The following is a 25,089-nucleotide window of genomic DNA, read 5'->3' on the forward strand; positions in this document are numbered from 1 at the left end:
TTGTTCATATTTTTTATTAATTTCTCTTTGTGTTCATGAATGGCATAATCTATTTCTGAAATTCTCTGTAGAGCACTTGTTGTGTTTATGTGAACCTATTATTGATTCTGTATGTTTAGAGTTCTTTATTTTTTTACTTTTACAGTTTTGTTACTCCATGGACAGCAAAAAAATCTTGAAAATCATTACTGTTTGTTGTCTTTGGGGGGCTTATCTGACTGCATACTCAATCAAGGCATTTGAGATAAAGGTATGAACATGAGCAATGTGGTCAGACCCTATGTACCTCCACCATTAAATGTCAAAGGTCTGGGCATGTGGCAGCAGTGTGTAGAGGGAAACAGGAATGTGAAGGTGTGGAGGAGAACAGGATTATGGGAAACAAAGAGTAAACCCCAAACTGTGGGGAGATCACAGTGCAAAGTACGGAGGATGTCAAATGAGACAGAAAGGCATTGAAAATGCAAAAAATAAGAGTGGGAGAAAGATTAACACATGAGGCATTGAAGCCGTCATCACTCCTCGCACTGCACCTCACACCCTCAGGGCTACCAGCACTGCTCCACTGGTCCCACCATCTCATGAAAGATTGGGGTGGGGGTGGGGGGGGGGGGGGGGGGGGGGGGTGGGGGGGTGTTATAAATGCTAGAATGGAGGTGAAAACAGGAACAAGCAGTTTTATGGTTGAAAATGAAATTCTCTGTAATTAAATGTAACTTTAAATAAATAATAATCAAATTTAGCCACCAGGTTGCAAGCCAGTGATTTCTGTGCCAGTCCCAGCCTGGATGAATAGAGAGGGTTGAGTCAAGAAGGGAATTCAGTGTAAAAGGTGACAAACTTAAACATGCAAGTCTTCAATGTGAATTCCATATTGGATTGGTCGAGGCCCAGGTGAACAGCGATTGCCACCGGCCCTGTCGACCTACAGGGTGCCGGCAGAAATTGAGCTACTGTTGGTCGAGGAAGGAGAGGAGGGATTAGGGGAATGGAAGGAGTAACGGTCTCAGAATAGGGACACTTAATGTTGGTACAATGACAGGGAAAGATAGAGGAGCTGGCAGACATGATGGAGAGAGGATCTACTGTGAGTGCAGGAGACCTGGTGGAAGGGGAGGAAAGCATGTAGTATGGAGGGGGACATAAACTGTTTTATTATGCTGTAGATATGAAGAGATAGGAGGAGTGATCCTGAAGGATGAGTTTGTGAGGAATGTTTCAGAGTTTAAAGAGTGACAGGCAGGGTTATCAGTTTGAAGTTAAAAATTGAAGGGGTGATGTTTAATGTGGTCAGTGGTTATGCTCCACAAGTAAGCTGTGAGTTAGAAGAGAAGAAGAGATTCTGGAGTGAGTTAGATGAGGTGATGGATAGTTTCCCAGATGGGAGAGAGTAGTGACTGTAGCAGACTTCAGCAAGCATGTTGGTGAGGGGAACAGAGGTGATGAGGAGGTTTTGGGCAGGTTTGATGTTAAGGAAAGGAAGCTAGAAGGGCAGATGGTGGTGGTCTTTTATAAGCGGATGGAAATGGCTGTAGTTAACACTTATTTCCAGAAGAGAGAGGAACATATAGTTACATATAAGATTGGAGGTAGGAGTAGGCAAGTAGACTATATTCTATAAAGACAAGGAAATCTGAGAGAGATTAGTGATGCAAAGTGGTGATAGGAGAGAGTGTAGCCAGACAGCATCAGGTGGTGATGTGTAAGATGTCTCTGGTGGTCAGGAAGAAGAGGAGAGGAAAGATAAAAAAGAAGACCGAGTGGTGGAAGTTGAAAAAGGAAGAATATAAGGAATTCAGACTGAAACTGATACAGGCTTTGGCTGGTCAGGAGGAACTTCCAGATGACTGGAAAACTACATCAGAAGTGATCAGGTAGGAGGGTGCTAGGTGTGTAATCTGGAAGGAGAAATGAAGATAAAGGAACATGGTGGTGGAACGAGAAAGTACTGTACAGGAAGGCATTCAGAGGAAGAGGCTAAAAGAAGTGGAATGTGGAAAGGACTGATAAAAGTAGACAGGATTACAAGGACTCACAGCACAGGGTGAAGAGCGATGTGACAAAGACCAAACAGAAAATGTATGATGAGTTGTATGCCATGTCAGACACGAAGAAGGAGAGAAAAACTTGTACAGATTAGTGAGATAGAGATGCAAACGATTTATAACAGGGGAGGGTGATTAAAGATAGAGATGGAAAGGTGCTAACAGGTGAGAAGAGTGTGCAGAGAAGATGGAAGGAGTATTTTGAGGAGCTGATGAATGAGGAAAATGAGGGAAATATGGGAGGAAGAGGTGAATATTGTCGAGCAGGAAATAGGAAAGATTATAAAAGAGGAGTTGAGGAAGGATCTGAGGAGAATAAAGAATGGAAAGGGTGTTGGTCCAGATGACATACCTATGGAGGTGTGGAAATGTCTAGGAGAGACAGCAGTGAAGTTTCAATCTAGATAACAGGATTATAGAGAGTGAGAAGATGCCTGAGGAATGGAGAAGTGTGTTAGTGCCGATCTTTAAGAACAAGGGTGATGTGCAGAGGTCTAGCACCTACAGAGGTATAAAGTTGATTACCCACACAATGAAGGTGTGGGAGAGAGAAGTGGAAGCTGGGCTAAGAAAGGAAGTGGATATTTGTGGGCAGCAGTATGGCGTCATGAACAGAAAGAGAATGAGAATGTTAATGGAGAAGTACAGAGATGGTCAGAAGGAGCTGCAATGAGGCTTTGGTGATTTAGAGAAAGTGTATGACAGGGTGTCGAGGGAGGAGCGTCAGGAGTGGCAGAGAAGTACATCAGAGTAGTTCAGGATATGTATGAGAGGAGTATGACAGCAGTGAGATGTGCTGTAGGTCAGACAGAGTAGCTCAAGGTGGAGGTAGGGATACATCAAGGACCAGCTTTGAGTCCCTTTTTGTTTATGGTGATGGACAGATTGACAGATGAAGTCAGACAGGAATCTCAGTGGACAATAATGTTTGTAGATGACATTGTGATCTGTAGTGAGAGTAGAGAGCAGGTGGAGGAACACCTGGGAATGTGGAGGTCTGGAAAGAAGAGGAACGAATGTCAGTGGTTGTAATAGTAACAGAATACGTGTGTATGAACGAGAGGGAGGAAAGTAGAACAGTGAGGTCAAGAAGGTGCAGGAATTTTTGTCCAGTTTGACGCGGAGTGTGGAAAAGAGGTGAAGAGCTGAGTGCAGATGGGTTGGAGTGTGTGGAGAAAAGTGTCAGGAGTTTTGTGTGTGTGACAGAAAAGTGTCAGGAGTGTCATGTGTGTGTGACAGAAAAGTGTCAGGAGTGTCATGTGTGTGTGACAGAAAAGTGTCAGGAGTGTCATGTGTGTGTGACAGAAAAGTGTCAGGAGTTTTGTGTGTGTGACAGAAAAGTGTCAGGAGTGTCATGTGTGTGTGACAGAAAAGTGTCAGGAGTTTTGTGTGTGCGACAGAAAAGTGTCAGGAGTGTCATGTGTGTGTGACAGAAAAGTGTCAGGAGTGTCGTGTGTGTGACAGAAAAGTGTCAGGAGTTTTGTGTGTGTGACAGAAAAGTGTCAGGAGTGTCATGTGTGTGTGTGACAGAAAAGTGTCAGGAGTGTCATGTGTGTGTGACAGAAAAGTGTCAGGAGTTTTGTGTGTGTGACAGAAAAGTGTCAGGAGTGTCGTGTGTGTGACAGAAAAGTGTCAGGAGTTTTGTGTGTGTGACAGAAAAGTGTCAGGAGTGTCGTGTGTGTGACAGAAAAGTGTCAGGAGTGTCATGTGTGTGTGACAGAAAAGTGTCAGGAGTTTTGTGTGTGTGACAGAAAAGTGTCAGGAGTTTTGTGTGTGTGACAGAAAAGTGTCAGGAGTTTTGTGTGTGTGACAGAAAAGTGTCAGGAGTGTCATGTGTGTGTGACAGAAAAGTGTCAGGAGTGTCATGTGTGTGAGACAGAAAAGTGTCAGGAGTTTTGTGTGTGTGACAGAAAAGTGTCAGGAGTGTCATGTGTGTGTGTGACAGAAAAGTGTCAGGAGTTTTGTGTGTGTGACAGAAAAGTGTCAGGAGTTTTGTGTGTGTGACAGAAAAGTGTCAGGAGTTTTGTGTGTGTGACAGAAAAGTGTCAGGAGTTTTGTGTGTGTGACAGAAAAGTGTCAGGAGTTTTGTGTGTGTGACAGAAAAGTGTCAGGAGTTTTGTGTGTGAGACAGAAAAGTGTCAGGAGTTTTGTGTGTGAGACAGAAAAGTGTCAGGAGTTTTGTGTGTGTGACAGAAAAGTGTCAGGAGTTTTGTGTGTGTGACAGAAAAGTGTCAGGAGTTTTGTGTGTGCGACAGAAAAGTGTCAGGAGTGTCATGTGTGTGTGACAGAAAAGTGTCAGGAGTGTCATGTGTGTGTGACAGAAAAGTGTCAGGAGTTTTGTGTGTGTGACAGAAAAGTGTCAGGAGTGTCATGTGTGTGTGTGACAGAAAAGTGTCAGGAGTTTTGTGTGTGTGACAGAAAAGTGTCAGGAGTTTTGTGTGTGTGACAGAAAAGTGTCAGGAGTGTCGTGTGTGTGACAGAAAAGTGTCAGGAGTTTTGTGTGTGTGACAGAAAAGTGTCAGGAGTGTCGTGTGTGTGACAGAAAAGTGTCAGGAGTGTCATGTGTGTGTGACAGAAAAGTGTCAGGAGTTTTGTGTGTGTGACAGAAAAGTGTCAGGAGTTTTGTGTGTGTGACAGAAAAGTGTCAGGAGTTTTGTGTGTGTGACAGAAAAGTGTCAGGAGTGTCATGTGTGTGTGACAGAAAAGTGTCAGGAGTGTCATGTGTGTGAGACAGAAAAGTGTCAGGAGTTTTGTGTGTGTGACAGAAAAGTGTCAGGAGTGTCATGTGTGTGTGTGACAGAAAAGTGTCAGGAGTTTTGTGTGTGTGACAGAAAATTGTCAGGAGTTTTGTGTGTGTGACAGAAAAGTGTCAGGAGTTTTGTGTGTGTGACAGAAAAGTGTCAGGAGTTTTGTGTGTGTGACAGAAAAGTGTCAGGAGTTTTGTGTGTGTGACAGAAAAGTGTCAGGAGTTTTGTGTGTGTGACAGAAAAGTGTCAGGAGTTTTGTGTGTGTGACAGAAAAGTGTCAGGAGTTTTGTGTGTGTGACAGAAAAGTGTCAGGAGTTTTGTGTGTGTGACAGAAAAGTGTCAGGAGTTTTGTGTGTGTGACAGAAAAGTGTCAGGAGTGTCGTGTGTGTGACAGAAGTACACTGTAATAAATTTCGTAATTTGTTCTTTGTTAAGCTAGAGGCACTTATGCACTTTGATACTTACTATGTTCTATGTTGTCTCTGTTCAATAAAGAAACACAACGAATGAGTTAATGTCATTCTACGCTATAAAAAGCGTTGTTGCAATTACATTTTGTAATTTGTGTTGAATCAACTTGAAATTACAATTCATTTAAACTTTCTTGACAGGTGAGGAGTTGCTATTAATTATAAAAATAAACTTAAAATAACTTAAGCTAATCCTGCCTTGATGCCCGATGACGCCTGAGATAGGCACAGGCTCCCTGTGACCCGAGGTAGTTCGGATAAGTGGTAGAAAGTGAGTGAATGAGTGAGTAACTTAAGCTAATTAAAATTAATTTTTATAATTTATAGCAACTCCTCATTGGACAAGAAGGTGAAATTTAATAGTAAATTCAAGCTAATTAAAATTTTAAAATGTAAGTGCAGGTTTTTACAGTGTAACGTATAAGCAGTTCTGGAAAATCTTTTTCGAGATAGTCACTCTCACTCTCACTCACTCATTTTGTACCGCTTATCTGAACTACCTCGGGTCACGGGGAGCCTGTGCCTATCTCAGGCGTCATCGGGCATCAAGGCAGTGCCAATCCATCGCAGGGCACACACACACACACACTTTCATTCACTAGGGACAATTGTCCAGAGATGCCAATCAACCTACTATGCATGTCTTTGGACCGGGGAGGAAACCGGAGTACCCGGAGGAAACCCCCGAGGCACGGGGAGAACATGCAAACTCCGCACACACAAGGTGGAGGCGGGAATCAAACCCCGATCCTGGAGGGGTAAGGCGAACGTGCTAACCACTAAGCCACCGTGCCCCCCCCCGAGATAGTCATTGAACAATAAATACATGTATGAATGTAATAAATGTATGAAATAAATGTATGAAATTATTGTTTTTGTGTTTATTTGAATTTAACATTGTTTTAATGTTAAGTTAATGGTATAGCCAGTACTATTACAGTGTACACTGTAAATCTACAGCAGACTTATGCTAAACTGCATTATATTAACTGTAACTTAACAGCTAAATGCAATTATTATATGGTATTATGCTGCTATATCACAGTAATCTAAAAGACATTACTTGTAATTTCACAGTAAAATAACATTACTACAGGAGCATACTGCTAAATCACAGTAATACCAAGGCCTAACTACTGTGAGGTGACAGTAAGCAGCTGTCATTTCACAAGTCTTTACTGTAAAAATGACACTGTAACATACTGTGAAAGTACAGTAACAACTTGACAGTATATATATTGTATATATATATATATTGTATATATATATATATATATATGTGTGTGTGTGTGTGTGTGTGTGTGTGTGTGTGTGTGTGTGTGTGTGTGTGTGTGTGTGTGTGTGTGTGTGAAAAGCTAGAAAGCAAGACTTGAGTAAACGTACAAGTATCGTGCTAGAAAAAGACTTTGGTAGAAGTGAACGTTGAAAGTCTTAAAGTATCTGATATTTACTGTACTTAAGTATCAAAAGTAATTTTCTGATATTTAATGTACTTAAGTATTAAAAGTAAAAAGTAAAATTTCAGTGATTTTCGGTAGGCATAAGAGACACTTCATCCGGTAGGAAGAATCTTTCATTCCAATGTACAGAAACATTTCTTGCAAATACAGCCATGGGTGTCTAACGTTATCTTCTTCACCCTGCTCACCGAGTTCACCACTATCGTCGGGGTGGTCATCTACAACAGGGGTTGCCAACCCGCTGCTCTTTGCCCGGTTTCACGCGGCTCTTACGTTCATATCGAAATTTGTATTTGTGTCTTTTTAATGTGCGTGTTCGCTTCGCTTGGGTTCAATACGGTATTTTCGTCAAACATTTACATTTACATTTACATTTACAGCATTTGGCAGACGCCCTTATCCAGAGCGACGTACATAAGTGCTTAAATCTCTAACACTGAATACATTAATGCTGGTTTACTAGGTTACATACTTAAGATACCATGAGTTTAAAACATTTGTTCAAAGTTACAATGAAAAAGTGTCAAAGGTTTTTTTTTTTTTTTTTTTTTTTTTTTTTTTTTTTTTAAATGCAAAGGATAAGGAAAGAAGTGCTAGTTGAAGTGTTTCCTGAATAAGTAGGTCTTCAACCGCCGCTTGAAAATAGCCAGTGACTCGGCTGTCCGGACCTCTATGGGAAGTTCATTCCACCACCTTGGTGCCAGTACAGAGAAGAGTCTTGTAGTATACTTGCCTCTTACCCTGAGATATGGTGGAACCAGTCGAGCAGTGCTGGTAGATCGGAGGTTACGGGGTGCAGTGCGAGGAATGATGAGGGCTTTGAGGTAAGAGGGAGCTGGTCCATTTTTGGCTTTGTAGGCCAGCATCAGTGTTTTGAACCGGATGCGTGCTGCTACCGGAAGCCAGTGGAGGGATCGCAGCAGCGGGGTGGTATGCGAGAAACATGCATGTAAGTGGGATGAAAATACCTCAAAGTTTCCCAGTAGGAGCAAGATCATTTGATCATGTGTGCCCATGTGTATGATGTGGCTCTTTGTGGTAACACAGTAAAAAATGTGGCTCTTGGTCTCTGACTGGTTTGACACCACTGGTCTATGACAATGGGAGGTCCTCCAGTAGGTGCTTCCATGGCAGTTTCAGTTGTGCTTCTGCCTCCTTTTGGCAACATTACACTGAAATAGAGCGTGCGGAGCTGCGTAATACAATCTAGGGGCAGTGATTCACCAAAGCTCCCTTATTGCAGTCGCACACATTTCTTCTGATGTTATTTTGTAGTAACGAGTAATGAAGAGGCTTAGTGGAAATATAACGGAGTAAATGTATACATTTTATCTAGTAAATGTAGTGGAGTAAAAGTGAAAGTTGACATAAATTTAAATAGCGAAGTAAAGTACAGATACGTGACATTTCTACTTAAGTACAGTAACGAAGTATTTGTACTCCGACACATTACAACACTGCAGAAGAGTTTCAGGAGTGTTGTGTGTGTGACAGAAGTGTGTCAGCAAGAATCAAAGGAAAGTAGAAGACAGTAGTGAGAGCAGCTCTGCTGTATGGGTTGGAGAGCAGTGAGGAAAAGATGTGAGGCAAAGATGGGGGTAGCAGAGATGAAGATGTTGAGGTTCTCTTTAGGAGTGATGAAAATTGACAGGATTAGGAACAAGCACATCAGAAGGACGGCTAAGGTTGGCTGTTTTGGGGGACGAGGACAGAGAGACTAGATTGAGATGGTTTGGACGTGTACAGAGGAGGACGATGGTTATATTTGGAGAAGGATGTTGGAGATGGAGCTGTAGGTAAGAGGTCAAGAGGAAGGACAAAGAGGAGATATATGGATCTGTTAAACGGGGACATGAAGGATGATGAGGATAGAGTTAGGTGGAAACTGATGATTCACTGTGGCACCCCAACAGGAAAATCTGAAAGTAGGAACAAATGAAAATCAGATTTTCATTATCAAAAAAAAAAATGCACGTTTGGGTAAATTTCTGTTGTATAAAAGAAATAAAACACTTGGGGATGTGCTGCTGTTATAGGGAAATAATCTTCAGGGTGAAACAGTAACCCTGCTACATCACAGCTTTCTACTGGCATCATGGGTGTAGAAATAATCCTGAAGTCCTGGGAAATTATTTTCTACATTGAGTGGGAATTCTGTTAATGATTAAAGATGCATTCTGCTTCATGTGACTAAAGTATTTAATGTGTTTGTGTTTTTAGCTCCAGTATCAACTCCAGTAATAATAAATGAAAGAGGAAAGCCAAGTGTGATTTCCACAGAGTCGTGTTTCCTCCTGTGTTCTGTGGAGAATGGAGAAGATGTGAAGTTATCCTGGTACAGAGAGAATGAGAGAATCTCCATCACCAATAACACAGATCTCAGTGTTCCCCTCAATCTCCCACTTCAAATACAACACCATGACACTAACACTTACATCTGTGTGTCTGCAAACCCTGTCAGCAATAAAACAACTTCTCTCATCATCACACAGCTCTGTGACGTCTCAGGTACGTCAGTGAGTCTAAACTCTCATCACTTTACTGTAGTTAAGAAAAGAATAATGAATATTCATGATGGAGTGAGACAGAGGTGAATAAACACTTTCCCGGTTTAATCTTTAGTGTTTTTACTCTTCAGATTGTTCAGATATAGTAAATACTTCATCAGTACTTCAGTGATCTGTAGTTTACTTCAGCACAGGTCTTAGTGTGTGTTGTATAAACTCTGTTATAGACTTTTATGTTATACATCAACACATGATCTATATTTTTATAACAACTACAAACTTAATGAAGTAACTGATATTAAAATTTCTTTTCTTTTTTGTTTTTTTTTAATAATAAACTGCTTACATTTATGATTATATCTTAATCTGTACAGATAAACCTGATCCTTTACTGCTTGCTGCTCTGATATCAGCTGGAGTTTTTGTGTTATTAATTATAATATTAACAACTTTGTGGATTTGGCTGAAAAAGGCAAGTAATGAATCTTTCTGTTCATGTGTTTAGTTCAGTTTTTATATTTGTTCAGTTCAGTAACATTTAATCTGATTAATTTTTCTTTATTTACAGAAATTCCTGAGGAACTGACTTATGCTGAGTGAATATTAAAGCTCAAAGTGCAGAGAGAGATAAAGAGGTAAAGTTGTGGGGAAAATGATTTGGTATAAAATTACAGGAGTGATAAAGTCTCCTCCTGACTCAGATATTGAAATATACTGCTGTGTTACAGGAAGAAAACTCCACAGTAACGGATGTTGAAGTATATAGAGACCCTGTGGTGTATTCAGACGTGAGGAGATCCAAATAATACAACACATCGCTACAGTATATGATAAATATTTTGTTTTTGCACTTTTCATGTTCTGCATAGGTCAGAGTGATGCACTCAAAGGAAAGCTTTCTTTATTTTCACTTTATTTTCACTTTCTTCACTTTATCTTCACTTTATCTTAACTTTCTTCACTTTCTTCACTTTATCTTCACATGCACATAGAAATAGACCAGGGGTCTCAAATTCAATTTAGGTTTTGCACAAGAAAAGCTTTGTTAAAAAAAAATTCCAATCTTCTCAAATCTATTCATTTTTATTTTAACACAAGATGAAAAAATAAATTAATTAAGAATTAATAAGAAAATAAAATAATAAATCAGTACTAAATAAAATAATAATAATAATAATAATAATAATAATAATAATTATTATTATTATTATTATTATTATTATTATATTTCTCTAGTCAGCAACTATATGTGGTTTCTTCAGTCTTTTATATCTGCTGTATTCAGATTCAAATGTCTATCTTAACAGTTCTTTAACCTTTAACCTTCTTCTGAACATGAATTGTCCTGAACATTAATGGAACATTGAAAACATGAACTGTTCTTCTGAACATGGCTTGTCTTGCCTACTCTTTGCTGCTAGAGACCTGGCAGTTCTAGGCTTGAGGGAGTGGACTTGGACTTATTGAAGCTCAAGGTGGAGAAGACCTTTTCGCTCAAGTATGTGCTCCCGAAAAGGCACATGGTCCACTTGAACATTCAGGAAAGCTCAGGGAAGCAAGGTGTCAATTTTCTCAAAAATTGGCCAAGCTTTTTTGCTTTTCCATTCACCTCAGAGTGAGTTCAGAGTTGCACTGCAGTACAATGAGCTACATTTAAAGCACAGGAGGGGCATCTTGCACATCAAAGGAGAAGGGGTCCGCAAAAATTTGAAATGTGGCTCTTGAAGTCTGCAAGTCTCTGATCTCCTGTAGCTTCAAAATGACATCATCATACTTCTCACCACTGAATGGTGTGCCTGCATCCGCAATTGCCTTGCATGCTGGGAAATGGCAAAGGTTTGTCTGAGAGAGCTGGGCTTTCCATAACACAAGTTTTGTGGAGAATGCACAAGAAATACAATTTGAAATGTCACGTTTACACAAATAGACATGCTGAGGAGTGCAAAATACCAGGGAGATGAGAGAGCCAACCGGGTTGCCAATCTTAAAACATGTCTACTGATGTGTAGTGGTTTAAAAAGATCAATATAATTAACTTCTTCCAAGATGGCGGCGCGGCAGTAGCACGCAGCGGCCTCTCCGGATTCAATACGGTGCTAATTACGTTTTTAAGTTTTTATTTACGGTTTTGAGCCCGACCATTGCTTCTACATGGATGCCAGAGACAGCGGTGTTCATGTATACAAACATGTATACAAACACCAGGACCTAATAAAGTACAGAAATCGTGTAACAACCAACCTGCACGATGATGTACTGGTTAGGCTTCGTGACCTCGGCTTGCTGCGGAGACCAGGCCCCCAGTCCCCGGTGTCGCCTGATACCAGAGACCAGGGGAGGGGACGCCGAAAGCGGTTCGCGAGGAAGCGGAAGCGCGGTAAGCGAGCGGGCGTCCGTGCTAGGCTAAAAACAAACCCTAGCCGGCCGGCTATCCCGTCCATTCTACTATCCAACGTTTGCTCCCTGGACAATAAACTGGACTACATCCGACTCGAACGCTCTACACGGAGAGAGGTTAGAAACTGCTGTGTGTTTGTTTTCACGGAGACGTGGCTCAGCGACAGAGTTCCGGACGCCGCCATTCAGCTGGACGGGCTAACTTCATTTAGAGCCGACAGAAATGCAGCTCTTTGCGGTAAGACTCGCGGTGGTGGTGTGTGTGTTTATATCAACACGGAATGGTGCAAGAACTCTGTGCTTGTTTCTACTTACTGCTCATCGTCAGTAGAGTTTGTGACTGTTAGATGCAGACCATTTTATTTACCACGGGAATTTACTACTGTTTACATTGTCGGAGTTTACATTCCTCCTAGCGCTAATGCTAAAGAGGCGCTAAGTGAGCTATACGGAGCTATTAGCGACCTACAGAATGTTCACCCCGACGGACTTTTTATCATCGCCGGAGATTTCAACCATGCAAATCTTAAGTCAGTGCTCCCTAAATTCCATCAGCATGTGGACTTTGCTATGAGAGGTGAAAACACGCTGGATCTTGTTTACACAAACATTCCCGGCGCGTACCGTGCGGAGCCCCGCCCCCACCTCGGCTACTCAGACCACATCACTGTTATGCTAATTCCTGCATACAGACCACTCGTCAGACGCTCAAAACCGGTTCTGAAGCAGGTGAAAACCTGGCCAGCAGGAGCCACTTCTGCTCTTCAGGACTGCTTTGAGTGCACTGACTGGAATATCTTCAGGGAGGCTGCAACCAACGGCGACTCCGTCAACTTGGAGGAGTACACGTCAGCAGTGACCAGTTACATCAGCAAGTGCATTGATGACGTGACCGTCTCCAAGACCATCACTACGCACCCCAACCAGAAGCCGTGGATGACTGCTAATGTGCGTGCTCTGCTGAGGTCTAGGGACCTAGCCTTCAGAACAGGGTGGCCCTAAGAACAGCAAGGGCCAAACTGTCTCGAGCCATCGGAGAGGCAAAGCGTGCACATGCCCAGGCAATCCACAGCCACTTCCAGGACAGCGGAGACACCCGGCGCATGTGGCAGGGCATACAGGCGATCACAAACTACAAGACAGCTTCACCTGCTTGTGATAGCGACGCCTCCCTCCCAGACGCGTTGAACGAGTTCTACGCTCGGTTCGAGGTACAGAACAACGTTACGCCAAGGAAGACCATCCCTCGTCCCGATGACCAGGTACTCTGTCTATCCACGGCCGACGTGAGGAGATCTCTATGCAGAGTTAACCCACGGAAGGCTGCTGGACCAGACAACATTCCTGGCAGGGTGCTCAGAGAATGTGCAGAACAGCTAGCGGATGTCTTTACGGACATCTTCAACATTTCCCTGAGCAGCGCTGTTGTTCCTACGTGCCTCAAAACTACCACCATCGTTCCTGTCCCAAAGAAGTCTACAGTGTCTTGCCTCAATGACTATCGTCCCGTTGCACTCACACCCATAGTTATGAAGTGCTTCGAGAAGCTCGTCATGAGGCACATCAAGACCCAGCTACCACCCTCACTACAGTTCGCGTATCGTCCAAACCGCTCCACAGACGATGCCATTACCACAGCCCTCCACTTAGCCCTCACCCATCTGGACAATAAGGACACTTATGTACGAATGCTGTTCATAGACTTTAGTTCAGCATTCAATACAATCATCCCTCAGCACCTGATTGGGAAGCTGAGCCTGCTGGGACTAAACAACTCCCTCTGCAATTGGATCCTGGACTTCCTGACTGGGAGACCTCAGTCAGTCCGGATCGGGAACAGCATCTCCAGCACCACCACACTGAACACTGGAGCTCCTCAAGGCTGCGTGCTCAGTCCACTGCTGTTCACTCTGCTGACTCACGACTGTGCAGCAATGCACAGATCGAATCATATTATTAAGTTCGCCGATGACACGACCGTGGTGGGTCTCATCAACAAGAACGACGAGTCAGCATACAGGGAGGAGGTGCAACAACTAACTGCCTGGTGTAGAGCCAACAACCTTTCTCTGAATGTGGACAAAACTAAAGAGATGGTTGTGGACTTCAGGAGAGCACAGAGCGACCACTCTCCGCTGAACATCGACGGATCATCTGTAGAGATCGTCAAGAGCACCAAATTTCTGGGTGTTCATCTAGCGGAGAACCTCACCTGGTCACTCAACACCAGCGCCGTCACCAAGAAAGCCCAGCAGCGTCTCTACTTCCTCCGAAGGCTGAGAAAGGCACATCTCCCTCCCCCAGCCCTGACCATGTTCTACAGAGGGACCATTGAGAGCATCCTGAGCAGCTGCATCACTGTCTGGTTTGGGAACTGTACGATCTCGGATCACAAAACCCTGCAGCGGATAGTGAGGACAGCGGAGAAGATCATTGGGGTCTCTCTTCCCTCTATCATGGACACTTACACCACACGCTGCGTCCGCAAAGGCAACAGCATTGTCGATGACCCCACACACCCCTCACACACACTCTTCACCCTCCTGCCGTCTGGAAAAAGGTACCGAAGCATTCGGGCCCTCACGACCAGACTGCGTAACAGTTTCTTCCCACAAGCCATTAGACTTCTCAATAACCGAACTGTACTATACTGAGCACAACATACACACACATCATCTGTATGGACTGCACAGACCCTCACAAAACACACACACTGTTTTGCACACGTTTCTGCTGTTTTTGCACATATTGGACAATATCTCAGTCATCTGCTGTTTTTTGCACAACTCCATATATAATCCAAAGGACCTGCTGCTAAGAACCTGCTGCTGTTCATTCTTTTACTGCACAAAATATTGTTTGAACATTCAGTATTTACACCGGTCGGTCGGCGCTGTTTCTGTTACTGTTTATTGTCTTTTGTGTATTGCATTTTTTGTACTTTTTGTATTGTCTTGTAACTTAATGTCTGCACTGTTTTTTGTCCTGCACTGTCTTTTGTCCTGCACTGTCTTGCTTGTCTTGTCCTGCACTGTTTGCACCAGGTTGCACAGTTGCACTTTATGTGGCTAAGACTACTTACATGTCCTTAGCCCTGTCTTTGTTTTATGTAGCACCTTGATCCTGGAGAAACGTTGTCTCATTTCACTGTGTACTGCAACAGCTATATATGGTTGAAATGACAATAAAAAGCTTCTTGACTCTCTTGACTCTTGAACTTACTTAATGTGATGTTTATTATTGTTCTAAGTCTGTTGGTTAACTAAAAATGTAATTCAAGGAGTGTCCAGTAGGGGGAACTCAAAGGCTGCCTCAAGCTATGCTGCTGTGTGTCACAGCCAATGCAGCACTGCACGCAGACAACAGCACGAGTCCCTCTCTTTTCAAGTCAAGTCACCTTTATTGTCACATCACCACAGCACATGTGCCATGGTGAGTGAAATTCTTGTATGTCTGGTAAAATCTAGTACATATAAGTATAAATATTATATACATGTAATATATATATATATATATATATATGTAACATGTAAGGTGCAACGGAAATGTCCTGTGGTACCGATAGCTTATTGTCAGATAGATTGTTATACTAAATTAAATGCAGTGTGTGTGTATAGTCCAGTGTGTATAGATGCAGTATGAATGCAGTGTGTAGCATACCATATTGTGGAAGTATACTGTATGCTGTGTTAGTTATGGCTGTTAATTAGTCTGATGGCCTGAGGGGAAAAAGCTATCCCTCAGTCGACTGGTGCGGGATCGGATGCTGCGGAGACATCTTCCTGAGGGGAGCAGAGAGAGCAGTCTGTGGGACGGGTGGCTGGAGTCATTAGTGATCCTCCGAGCTTTTCTTATACACCGCCTGTTGTAGATGTCCTGGAGGGAGGGAAGCTCACCTCCAACAATTTGCCTGGCAGTTCGCACGACCCTTTTCAGAGCTTTACAAATTGCCAGCGGTGCTGTTTCCAAACCAGGCGATGATGCAGCCCGTCAGGATGCTCTCTATAGTGCAGGTGTAGAATGTTCTGAGGATGCTGGGGCTCATTCCAAACTTCCTCAGCCGTCTCAGGAAGAAGAGGCGTTGGTGTGCCTTCTTCAGTACTGCGTGAGATCCTCACTGATGTTAACACCCAGAAACTTAAAGCTGCTCACACACTCCACAGGTGTCTTGTCCATGGTGATGGGTCTGTGTTCTCTGCTCTGTCTGCTGAAATCTACCACCAGTGCTTTGGTCTTGTCATTGTTTAGTGAGAGGTGGTTCTCCTGACACCATTTAGTCCGGGTGCTCACCTCTTCTCTGTAGGCCTCTCATCAGACAATCTCATCGTTGTCGGTGATCAGGCCTATCACCGTTGTATCTTTTCTTAATATATATATATTTTCCCCCCTTTTTCAAGGTATGGAATTTTTATTAATGTCATCCTTGTAATAAGATAAGATTGCACAGTAGTTGGTAATGCTTTTTATTTTTGAACATGCTTAGGATGTGAGTTAATGGTTCAATTGTCATGTTAGCCTTGTTAGCACGCTAACCACGAGGAAGTAAAATCCTGGGTTAAAATGGTACTGTCTACTAGTGATGGGAAGTTCGTTTTATTTTTCCGCGAACCGGTTCTTTCGGACAGTTCGTTTTAATGAACCAGTTCAATAATCCAGTTCACCAGTTCTTTTACGTCTTGACAAATTCACAATGACGTCATGACGTAAATTCCTTCATCCCACCGCTGCCGGCAGATATTAATATGAAGATATGAAAAGTTCTTTGTAATCATAACTTTAGTTGAATATGTTTCTTAAATGTAAGTTTTGCAAATAAAACACCCAGTACAGGCATTGATGTGCAAACGTGGGTGTTATACATGTCTTAAAGATATAAAGTTAATAAACTAATCTTCATCAACTTACAAAAACTAAGGAAAAAAGCATAATGTTGATTTATGTTTTATATAATGTTTCTTTCACTCCATCAGTTGTTTCAAAAACTAATGTAACTGAGTGAAACACTCATACGTTGATAAGACACATTTCCATTTGTTGCTGTATCAGTTCAGTGATTTACGCATGCGCAGTAACAACAGCTCATCGGTTCTCAGTATGTCGGACACGTCCGAGACAAACAGTTCTCAGTTCAGTGTACCGACGATTCGCTGTATCGGTTCAGTGTTGCACGCATGCGCAGTATCAACAGTTTGAGCTCACTTTTCTCACAGCACAACATGTCTCAGTTCAGTGTACAGGAGTTACATATACTCTGGGATATTAGTTTATTTAGAGTCGGACCGACTGTCAGACATGACCGAAAGTGAGTAACTTTAGTAACTTGCGGATCAGCGCTGACTCAAGACGCGAACTGTTTAGAACGAATCAGTCCGATTTGGTGAACCGGTTCATCCAGTTCACTAACGGAACCGGTTCAAAAGAACGATTCGTTCACGAACTGGCCATCACTACTGTCTACCAATTTAAATGGTTGGGAGCAAATATTATGTTGAATGTACTCCATGTTATTTTATATTTTAGGTTTAACTTGTTGATTGATAATGGGCTACAGAAACATTGTTCAGAGAGTTATTTTATTTTACTTTCAAATAAGTTATAAGAATGTTTACAAAGGACTGAGTGTTTAAGAAATGTTGGTTTAGGGTTGTTATAAAACAATTATAAAAGTGAAAAGTTATGAAGATGTAACTGAAGAAGTGTTTAAATGACAGAGTTATACTAACTGTGATACATCTGCATCTCGTTGCTAGACTGGATATTAATGTTATGTCTTAAGTTATGTCTTGGAAATTAATGCCTTGTTATGTGCATTCAATGTGTCACAGCCAATACAGCTCTGCACACTGACAACAGCACGAGTCCGTGTCTCTTTTCTTAATATATATTTTCCCCTTTTTCAAGGTGTGCAACAGATGCAACAACATTTCTTCAAGAAAGCAACCAAAGAGAATAATGCAGCAGTCGAAGCTAGCTAGACTTGTGTAATATGGTTCAAACATGTCATGTAATGCCTTCCTGATGGCCTATTTTACACAACACTTAATGTGTGCTGATATTTTACAGGCTGTTTTATGACATTTACCTGTGAAATTTATCATGGAAACACTGACCCCCCCCCATTTCCCCGAAAACAAGTCTGCCTTTTACCGAAAATCAAGTCTGGCCTTTTGTTTTTTTCTGTTGCAGTACTTCTGCCTTATTATTAAAAAACATGCTGCGTTGTCAAAACCGTTGTTAAAATGTGCTCCAGAGAACTTCTTGTACGCTTCCCTGTCACGTATCACACAGAAGACACGTCTCGTGGACCAATCTCCCAATCTCCCTTTATACAATTACAATGAGTGAGTTTTTCTCTATCTTTTTCTATGTTTTGTCTGTATATGATTTCCACTGATCATACGCCTATATACATATACACATACATACACATGAATACGATAACCATGACATACACAAAAACCTATGTATGAGATATCCACCTATATTAATACCTACATTAATCACATCTCTACATATAAAATGATCAATGATGATACTCTATCACCTACAATCACCTATGGTATAGGAGTTCGGATTTAGAATATGATTATGACATACGTTTATGATCATATGTTAGGAGTTTTTTTATTACAATAACATCTGGTTCAGAATCAACTGAATCAACTGGTTCAGAATCAACTAATTGTATATCAGTGGTATTCGACTTATGATTACGTTTTTTATCTGATTAGTAGAAGTACTGCACTATTACTTAAGCTAAGCTTTTGCATTTTATAATATTGTTTTGCATATATGTGGAGATCTGTTTATGCTGACTCTTTAAGTTTGCTAGACTTATGATCTCAGTCTGTCTTGTTTTATTTTTAAGCCTCTGTTCTCTCCTAAAGGACAGGTTCCCTTTTTTCTTGTTTTTCTCAAATTCTCAGAGTTCTGAGTACTGAGTTTTATAACTTCAATAAACCACCTTATTTAAGTTAACACTTGACTCAAGGCATCTAACACTATATATATATATATATATATATATATATATATATATATATATATATATATATATATATATATATATATATATATATATAATGTGTGTGTGTGTGTGTGTGTGTGTGTGTATGTGTGTGTGTATTAAAATCATATAACTCATATAGCTCAACACTATTACAAGATAGTTCATATAATAAGAGCACATATCAAGATTTTTCCCACATCATGATTATGAAGAGTGTGTGACATGATGAGACAAACATGCAACAATATTAGTTGTGTCTGAAATATAATTCCTTTTTTAATGGTTAATAAACATAACGAACACATTGTAAATATAGAAATGTCTCACATAACTCAGTGAGTATTTCTGAACGCTAATTATCATGTAAAGTTCTTTTTGATAAATAAATATGTACTGAATTATGTCAGTGTCTCCACAGCTGAGTACATCACGAAGGTATTCAGCTCTTGACCATCTGTTATTCTGGACTTTTCTTCCTGTAAGACACAGCAGTATATTTCAGTATCTGAATCAGGTTGAGACTTTGTGATTTTTCTTTAAGGTTAAACTCACTAACACATTTCACATCATGATTATTTGAACAGTTTGATTTGGATGTTTACCTTTTTAACTCTCTCTGCACTGTGAGCTGTAATTGTCACCTCAGTGAAAGTCACTTCCTCAAGTTTCTTTAGGAGCTAAAGAGAAAAAATCTGATTCATTGTCTTGAACATGGGAAATGTACAAACTAAACTAAACACCGTAACAGAAAGATGCATTTTCTGACCTTGTTGTGTTTTCTTTTTAGCCAAACCCACACAAATCCTGTTAGTATTAGTAGCAGGAAAACTCCAGCTGATATCAGGACAGGAAGCCGTGAAGGAGAATCATCAGATTTGTCTGTGAATATTATGATATAATCAACAATATGTCTGACCAATCAGATCACTCCATCATGAATATTAATTATTATTTTCTTAACTACAGTAAAGTGATGAGAGTTTAGACTCACTGACGTACCTGAGACGTCACAGAGCTGTGTGATGTTGAGAGAAGTTGTTTTATTGCTGACAGGGTTTGCAGACACACAGATGTAAGTGTTAATGTCATTGTGTTGTATTTGAAGTGGGAGATTGAGGGGAACACTGAGATCTGTGTTATTGGTGATGGAGATTCTCTCATTCTCTCTGTACCAGGATAACTTCACATCTTCTCCATTCTCCACAGAACACAGGAGGAAACACGACTCTGTGGAAATCACACTTCGCTTTCCTCTTTCATTTATTATTACTGGAGTTGATACTGGAGCTAAAAACACAAACACATTAAATACTTTAGTCACATGAAGCAGAATGAAAGCCACTGTTTAATTCTACTTCTTATCTGCTCAGACATTTAAACAGCAGGTCATCAGCAGAATTCTCACTCAGTGTAGAAGGTAATTTTCCAGGGTTTTTTCACAGCCAGACTCCCAGTTGATTCCTCATGGCTCCTAGGTGTCTCAGTGTAATTATGAAGTTATGAGACTGAATACAGACATGAAGGAGACATGAAACACTTTTACTCACCATAAACACTGACACTGAAAGTCCTAGATGAGAGATGTTCAGTGATGACTTGTAATAAATAAACTCCAGAATCAGTTCTGCTGATGTTCCTGATGGTTAAAGCTCCACTGATTCTGTCCAGCTGCAGTCGCTCTTTAAATCTCTCACTGATGTCTGTAACAGTTTCTCCTTTAAACACCTGACTGTTCAATATCTTTTTCTTTGCTTTCTCAGGTCCATAAAACCAAACTATATGAGCATCCCTCTGAATCCCAGTTATCCCAGTATGGAGAGTTATAGTGGTTCCTTCCACTTCCTGCAGTGTGACCGTCTCGTCTCCAGCTTCACACAGTAAACCTGCATCACAGCTTCAGCTTCATCATTTCACTCACAAACTATACTGTGATGTGTGATTGTGAAGGAAAAACACAAACTTACAGCACAGCAGGAGAAGAAGAGTCCTGAGAGTCCTGATTTCTGCTACAATATTCACCAGCATGTTCCTGTTTCTCCTCGACTTTATTATCAGTGAAGAACGTTGTGTTCAGTGCATTAAATTATAAAGTTGTAAAGTTGTAAGCCACTTCACAGGCCTTGTGTAAAAGTATGAAGTTATGATTTTGCAGTGTAGTCGTCCATCACCACTTCCCCTTCGTGTGAGATGGAGAGCTGAACACTGAGAACAAACCACAAACCTCTACAATAAATAGAACAACTGTCACTCTGTTATTTCTGTTCTCTGCTAATAGTGTGTGTTTGGAGGTTGTTCATTAAAGACACATGGACACTAAACAGTCGTCAGTATTTATAAAAAAAAATTTAGGTAGGTTAATGGCTTGTTAAAGATAAGAACATTAGTCTGCTCCGTAGATTTGTGTCCCATCAGCTGGTATTCAGGCTTAAATGTGTTTCTATGTTGAATTAGTTATGAAGTGGACATTGCTAAAAAGCAGCTTTACAGAAATCCTGATGAAGACAAGATTCCTCATGAACAAGTCAGAGGTGTGAGTGGTGAGGGAAAACTCCCTGAGACGACATGAGGAAGAAACCTTCAGTGGAAACAAACTGAAAAGGGAAACCATCCTCTTCATGGTGACACCAGACAGTGATTCCTCTTCTATATCTGTGAGGTATGAAGTCAAACAGCACTGTCTGTGTTGAAAGGATGGTCATTACGAGTATCAGGGTGTTTATGACTACAGAAGAGTTTTTAACTTTGCTTTCAGAAATTCCAGTGAAAAAATCATTTTCCTGAATTGTTCCACCAATCATATTCCAAGAACTTTATTCCTCATGACTCCAAGGTGTCTCAGTGTAATTATGAAGTTATGAGACTGAACACGGACATGAAGGAGACATGAAACACTTTTACTCACCATAAACACTGACACTGAAAGTCCTAGATGAGAGATGTTCAGTGATGACTTGTAATAAATAAACTCCAGAATCAGTTCTGCTGATGTTCCTGATGGTTAAAGCTCCACTGATTCCGTCCAGCTGCAGTCGCTCTTTAAATCTCTCACTGATGTCTGTAACAGTTTCTCCTTTAAACACCTGACTGTTCAATATCTTTTCCTCTGCTGTCTCAGGTCCATAAAACCAAACTATATGAGCATCACTCTGAATCCCAGTTATCCCAGTATGGAGAGTTATAGTGGTTCCTTCCACTTCCTGCAGTGTGACCGTCTCATCTCCAGCTTCACACAGTAAACCTGCATCACAGCTTCAGCTTCATCATTTCACTCACAAACTATACTGTGATGTGTGATTGTGAAGGAAAAACACAAACTTACAGCACAGCAGGAGAAGAAGAGTCCTGAGAGTCCTGATTTCTGTTACAATATTCACCAGCATGTTCCTGTTTCTCCTCGACGTCATTATCAGTGAAGAACGTTGTGTTCAGTGCAGTTGTGTTGCTGCTGTTCACGACCTTCCCTTACTGTTAGTTTAGCGTCTTTACTGTCCCACATTCATCAGAGTGCTGGGCGGAAGTCCTGTCTCAATGTGTTCAGTCTCTACACGCTCACTACACACTTTTCTCTCACCAATGGAGACGTGTGATTGATATGAAACAACCTTTTTAGATCTATTTAGTGGAAATAAGGTTTAAAATTCTCTCCTCTTTGTTTGATTAAATTATATTTACAAGATCTGAACTGAAGACTGAACTGAGTATAAGTTTGTACACCCTCAGGTAGCCATGATGTGACAGGTTTCATTCTTATATGTGAAATTTTAAATGAGTATAATAAGATTTTATCTGATCTACATCTGGAGATTTGTGTATTGGCCTTAACCTTTAGATTAGATTCTGCAGAGTTTAGTATTTAAAAAAAATTCACAGGCCTTGTTTAATAGTATGAAGGAATGATTTTACAGTGTAGTCGTCCATCACCACTTCCCCTTTAATGCATGAGATGGAGAGCTGAACACTGAGAACAAACCACAAACCTCTACAATAACTAGAACAACAGTTACTGTTTGTTATTTCTGTTCTCTGCTAATAGTTTTGTGTGTCTTTGGTTGGTGTTCATTAAAAACATGTGTGTTAAATGTGAATCTGTGTCTAATTAGCTGATCATTGTTCAGGTAAAAGGAAGGAAAAAACAGATTCTAAGGGAAACTTCTGGTTGACACCAAATAGTGCAAATAAATGATAAGCTTTGTTCAATATGATGAAGGGTGCCAATAATTCTGACCCATACACAATGTTTGCAGCATAAAAAAAACACAGTTCAACATCCATAATATTATTAGCCCAGTTTAGGCTGTGAAATGTCTTTAAATGACTCTCGTAGATCCGATTCACTTCAAAGATTCATTTAAAAAGATCCGTTTGTTTGGATTCAGCACGTGACTAGAAACTTCTGGAAGATTCGCAAATAAAATGCCTGGATGTCTGATCATGATTTACTTTATGCTCTGCTTCCACCTTGTGGTCAAACTCTGTATCTTACAAAGATGTGGGATTTCGGATCAAAATGCTGTGTGTACAAACATGGTTAATAGAAACTGTACCCTAGATGTGAGGAATATTCCTGGGCTATAGTAAGGACAGCCCTATAATCCACAGACAATAAATGTGTCTAAACACAGACTAGTGATATTTAATAAGCAGAACAGGGCTGAACAACAGACACTAACTGATGACGACGACTTAAAGATTAAGAATACAAAAACAAAAGACCTGATAGAGTGCAGGAGGGCCTGAGATTCATATCCTGGAACACAACAGAAGGGAAGTTATTATAGATGCAAGGCTCTCAAGTGGCACTTTCTCAAGCAGAAAAACGTACTATTTATAATATATTTAACAAGCCGCAGAGCCCATAATGTATCTGTCCGCACTGCTGTCTCTATGGAACCGGGCAGGAATAAAGCGCGGTTCACTGACAAAACCTGCTCAGAACAAGTAGTCTAGGTCAGTGGTTCTCAAATTGGGTCCCTGAGATGGTGCCAGGGGGCCCTGGCTTTATGGCATTTTATAAAATAATGAATGTATCATAAATTCTGTGTAATTAAATGTCAGAAAAATAAAGCTACTAACCAACAGCACTACATTGTATAATTTAATATGTTTTGTTTAATTCACATATTAAGTTTTGGAATGTTTTATGACATAAATAAAGTATGGATGCACTGTATACAAGGGTCGCACACCGAAAACGTTTGAGAACCCCTGGTCTAGGTCTATTCATATGTTCGTTATCACACAATGACTGACATTTTGTCACATTAAACATCTCTCTCCAAATAGGCTTAATAATTTTATTAGCACAAAATAAATTAAAGTGTATTGCATCGTCTGTGTTAAAGGTCACTTTTAAAATTATGTCATAATTAATATCCTGGCCATGGATACATTAATCATGGATCTGTCTTTTAAAGATGTCAACTAAAAGCTGACTAAGCATTCTGTCATTCGCCATGAGAGGAAAACCCCCTAAAAAGGCCATGTTACAGGATGCTGACCCAGAGAAGGTGGTGAAAAGGGTATTGTTGTGTGATGGAGGTTGGAGATGTCAGTCTTAACTGTTGTCAAAACTTCACACACAAACACACACACACACCATTGTGATGAAGTACACACTGCAAGTCATGGCCTAATGGGCAAGGCACTGAACCCCCCCCAACTGCTCCCCGGGCGCTGCAGCATAAATGCTGTGTGTGTGTGTGTGTGTGTGTGTGTGTGTGTGTGTGTGTGTGTGTGTGTGTGTGTGTGTGTGTGTGTGTGTGTGTGTGTGTGTGTGTGTGTGTGTGTGTGTTGTTGAGAGCCAGTATCATGCAAGAGATGTTATCAGACACTGGCATGTACGGGATGGAGTTACAGGACTCTACATACCTGATACTGGTTTTCTTAATACTGGTTCTCAGCAAATAAATAATAATAAATATAACTGGCCACAGTAAAAAAGTATAAAAGCTCGCCTTGAATCACATTGAGTGTGCATTCTGTTGTAAGCAGCCTTAGTGCATGTTATACTTTAGGTACATCATAGAACAAACGCAAGCTTACACTTACACTTACACTTGAGTGTTTCTTGGTTTGTTATAATCTTTGCATCTTAATACCTTTTACGTATTCTAGTACTGTTTGATTATTTGAAGCACTTTTTATTTGTAATTTTATTTTACTTTACATATATTACACACATCTATCTGTATTATATTACTTTTAATAAAAACAAGGCCTCCCATTCTGAGGATCCTGAAAAGACAAAAAGGTCTAAGTCTGCCTCCTTCATTTAAAGATTCAAACAATAGATTAAGTAGAAGACCTTGGAGAGGAGCCTTTGTTAGAAGACCGAGGGGACTTTGAAGGACACCTGCGTTCGGGGTAAGACCAACTTTGATAGTTGATCTTGTTTTTCCAACACGAACTCGTGCCAATTAAGACACTCTGCTTAGTGGGGGCGCGGAAGGGTTTC

General features: G+C 40.8%; 3 protein-coding genes and 1 long non-coding RNA gene across 3 annotated transcripts in view; 3 read left to right on the forward strand and 1 right to left on the reverse strand.

Moving 5' to 3' along the window:
• Positions 1–1,878, forward strand: part of LOC125145171 (signaling lymphocytic activation molecule-like) — a 63,360-nt gene extending 61,482 nt beyond the window's left edge. Inside the window, exon 7 of the mRNA XM_047816066.1 lies at positions 1,725–1,878. Within this exon, the coding sequence (XP_047672022.1) occupies positions 1,725–1,878 (154 nt within the window). The remainder of the gene's footprint in view (positions 1–1,724) is intronic.
• Positions 1–25,089, forward strand: part of LOC113649943 (natural killer cell receptor 2B4-like) — a 469,259-nt gene that overhangs the window by 116,993 nt on the left and 327,177 nt on the right.
• Positions 8,708–9,701, forward strand: LOC125145147. Its single transcript, XR_007143470.1, has 2 exons — positions 8,708–9,230; positions 9,604–9,701. It is a non-coding gene; the product is annotated as an uncharacterized LOC125145147 (long non-coding RNA).
• Positions 18,957–21,501, reverse strand: LOC125145118 (signaling lymphocytic activation molecule-like). Its single transcript, XM_047815894.1, has 6 exons — positions 20,600–21,501; positions 20,183–20,518; positions 19,635–19,922; positions 19,402–19,514; positions 19,238–19,312; positions 18,957–19,111 (listed from the first exon to the last, which is right to left on the reverse strand). The coding sequence occupies exons 1-6, from the start codon at positions 20,658–20,660 to the stop codon at positions 19,034–19,036; spliced, it is 951 nt and encodes a 316-aa protein (XP_047671850.1). The 5' UTR covers positions 20,661–21,501; the 3' UTR covers positions 18,957–19,033.

This window comes from Tachysurus fulvidraco, chromosome 7, assembly GCF_022655615.1.
Source record: "Tachysurus fulvidraco isolate hzauxx_2018 chromosome 7, HZAU_PFXX_2.0, whole genome shotgun sequence".
NCBI classification, from domain to species: Eukaryota; Metazoa; Chordata; class Actinopteri; order Siluriformes; family Bagridae; genus Tachysurus; species Tachysurus fulvidraco.

What these genes read in the sequence shown, in the direction of transcription:
- LOC125145118 (XM_047815894.1), bottom strand. Translation starts at nt 20,660, where the DNA reads ATGCTGGTGAATATTGTAGCAGAAATCAGGACTCTCAGGACTCTTCTT. An exon ending in TTTCAGTGTCAGTGTTTATG is followed by an intron (nt 19,923 to 20,182) that starts GTGAGTAAAAGT and finishes TTGTGTTTTTAG; the next exon opens with CTCCAGTATCAACTCCAGTA. An exon ending in TAAAAAGAAAACACAACAAG is followed by an intron (nt 19,313 to 19,401) that starts GTCAGAAAATGC and finishes TTTTCTCTTTAG; the next exon opens with CTCCTAAAGAAACTTGAGGA.